This window comes from Silene latifolia, chromosome 2 (assembly GCF_048544455.1).
Source record: "Silene latifolia isolate original U9 population chromosome 2, ASM4854445v1, whole genome shotgun sequence".
NCBI classification, from domain to species: domain Eukaryota; kingdom Viridiplantae; phylum Streptophyta; class Magnoliopsida; order Caryophyllales; family Caryophyllaceae; genus Silene; species Silene latifolia.
The window spans coordinates 179385571-179388598 of NC_133527.1; the positions used below are offsets into that span (position 1 = coordinate 179385571).

Sequence of the window (3028 nt, forward strand, 5' to 3'; positions counted from 1 at the left end):
AGGATTTAGAGTGTGATAAATCATTTGTTGCAATAAGTTGCACATGTTTAACAGCCAAAATTCAATTTCCTTGAAGCTTTCCCATCTTGACAATTTCACATTTGACCAAAAAAAATAAAAAATCTTGACAATCTTACATCTTATTATTCTCTTATACCGCCAATAACGTACTTTGAGAACAAGAAAATCGAGTTTTTATGGATGAAAGTGAAATTGTTTATAGCCTATGCTGCCCATGACACCCGATTTGCAAAAGAAGCGGATATGAATATATGATTATACGAGTCCATTATTGCATTTGCAAAAGTCGACATAGGCACTTATCCTCCGCGTTGTTAAATTACAGAACATGTAATGAATCGGGGAAAACTTGTCCATAAACCAATAAACAAATGGTAAAACCTCATAAAATTTATACTCTTTATAAGAAACATCAGAATCACTCTGAAGCACTCTAATAAAGGGTTTTTAACTTAATTACATCAGAACAATTAAACTTAGAAAATCCAGTCCTGTGGTGGCTGTGGATATCGAAATGTTTGTAAATCAGACCTGCATCAATAGTTCAAAAACAAGAAATTATTGGTAAAACATTAGAAAGTGTTTGTAAATCAGTAAATGGTAGTAAGATGTAAGTGTTAAGCATGCCTTGTTAGAAATGTTACTGGAGAGCCAATCAAGGCCTTCATGGAGTCCTTCTCCTGAGGTTGCGCAAGCAGACTGTATGTACCTGCGTTCATTATATGTTTCACAAACCAAATTGTTACACAATATTCGGGATTGTGACAATGTTGAATATAGATGGACCAAAAAGACCAGATTACCAGCGACGCTGACGAAGGGACTGGAGGCCGAGTTTGTCAGCAATTTCAGAAACAGTCATTACATTAGGAAGGTCCTGCTTATTTGCAAGCACTAGAAGTACTGCATCCCTAAGCTCATCCTGAGTCACAATATTAACATACCATAAACTTCGTAAGCAAACATCATATTCAGATGAAATTAAGCCTTAAGGGCGTACAGGCCTCTGAATTTTTCGAGTACAAATGAAATGTATGTTGAAGCAGACCTCATTAAGCATCTTATAGAGCTCATCTTTGACTTCCGCAATCCTCTCCCTGTCGTTACTGTCCACTACAAAGACCAGGCCCTGAGTGTTCGGGAAGTAGTTTCTCCACAATCGTCTGATCTATTGCCATTCCGATACAACAAAACCTTACACTCCATTATGAAACGATCAACAAATCAAGTAGTAGTAATAATATAGCAGCCATGTATTGTGGATTTAGACTCAAACATGTAAGTTGAAATTTCGAGAGAAATGGGATAACAATAACATACCGCGTCTTGGCCTCCAACATCCCAAACTGTGAAATTAAAATTCTTGTACTCCACAGTTTCCACATTAAACCCTAACAAAATAGAAGTACATTGTACATATAGTATCAGAAAAAAAAATACAAACTCTTATGTGAGTGCAGGGCCGTCTGGGAAGTTTTGAGGGCCCTGTGCGAAACCTTAAAATTCGGGTCCCTTCAATATACGAAATAATTATAAATACAATGCTGAAAATAAACTGTCTTTTTTTTGTAAGCCACATATTGTTTTGAAGAGCATGATGAAGTTTAAAAAGCATTTGCTCAAATTTTTTTACTTTTGTTCATGCTATAAATTAAAACAGATTATTCTCGAAAATATTAAGCCAGATAGTCCTAGAATCTAGGGTTGATAGAATCTCTATATTACATGATAAATTTCATAGAGGAAATATGTAAAGATCGACGAAACTATTTGTATGTATCTTTAGTATAGCAATCGACATATAGGGGCCTCCAAAATCTCGGGGCCCCTGGACCGCACCGCTTGAACACGATTAAAGACGGCCTTGTTTATTATGACGGTTGTAACTTGTAAGTGTTAAATAGATGTAAAACAACCCATAGTACGTGATGAAAGCATTAACTAGTGCTAGGAATATGTTTCAAGTCTGTTTCACGCTTACAACGGTCTTAAGAGAGACTCATCGTAGATTCGTAGAAGAAATTAATGGACATACCAATAGTAGGGATGGTGGTGACAACTTCACCAAGTTTGAGCTTGTAAAGGATAGTAGTTTTACCAGCAGCATCAAGACCCAACATCAATATTCTGAATTCTTTCTTTGCAAACATCATCTTCATTAAACTTGACAACATCGCACCCATTATTTCTAGCTTTCCGGAACTAACACTTGCTTCCAACACAATATAACGATTGTGTAAAACGGTTTTACACAAGAACTTTGTATACTAAATGAAAAAGACGGATCTTTATTAAACCTTTGGATTTATGATATTATTGTTCTTGTCGATTTTATTTGCTTATGATTTGAGAAATATAGCGTCCAATTGTTCTGTTTATATAGTTTTTGATTCCCGGTGGGTCCCTGTATACGAGTAATACAACCAGTATGAAACTCTTATTTTTCCACGTAATCAATTCATGAAGTCATCCTTCCTCTAAGTCACCCATAATAGAGAGGATTGAGCCTCCTTTTAATTCTCTCTCCTCTAAGAGGACATCCTTTCTATTATGGGAACTATGTTGGGTTTCCTCTTGTATAGAGGAAGATGGGTGTTTCCTCTACTTTTAGAAGAAAGTAGAGTAAAGGAGATATAGGCCCTTGTACCCACAAACTAATGTTTATTTGCCATATGGATAATATTTTAATTTATAATTTTTATACTCCCTCCTATTCGGGGTATTCTTCCCCTTTGAGGTGGGCACAGGATTTTAGGAGATGATTAAAAAATAAATAAAGGAAGATGGTGGGGTTTGTGGATTGGAGAGAGGAATGAATAATTAGGAATTAAATAAAGAATTGTGAGTTAGGTGGGGTTTGGTGATAGGAGAGAGATGAATAAAATAAGAGTAAAAGTTGGGTGGAGTTTGGTAATAGGAGAGAGAGAGATGAATAAAATAATAGTAAAAATTTTCAAAATAAGAAAGACGAAGAAAACCTAAATAATCCGTTTAAGGAAATAGGGAA

General features: G+C 35.5%; 1 protein-coding gene across 1 annotated transcript; it reads right to left on the bottom strand.

Moving 5' to 3' along the window:
* Window positions 1-315: 315 nt before the first annotated feature.
* LOC141631415 (ADP-ribosylation factor 2-like) lies at window positions 316-2364 on the bottom strand. Its single transcript, XM_074444092.1, has 6 exons — window positions 2057-2364; window positions 1342-1412; window positions 1070-1189; window positions 825-943; window positions 649-730; window positions 316-552 (listed from the first exon to the last, which is right to left on the bottom strand). Exons 1-6 carry the CDS (start codon window positions 2202-2204, stop codon window positions 547-549), a joined length of 546 nt encoding a protein of 181 aa, XP_074300193.1. The 5' UTR covers window positions 2205-2364; the 3' UTR covers window positions 316-546.
* Window positions 2365-3028: the final 664 nt, after the last annotated feature.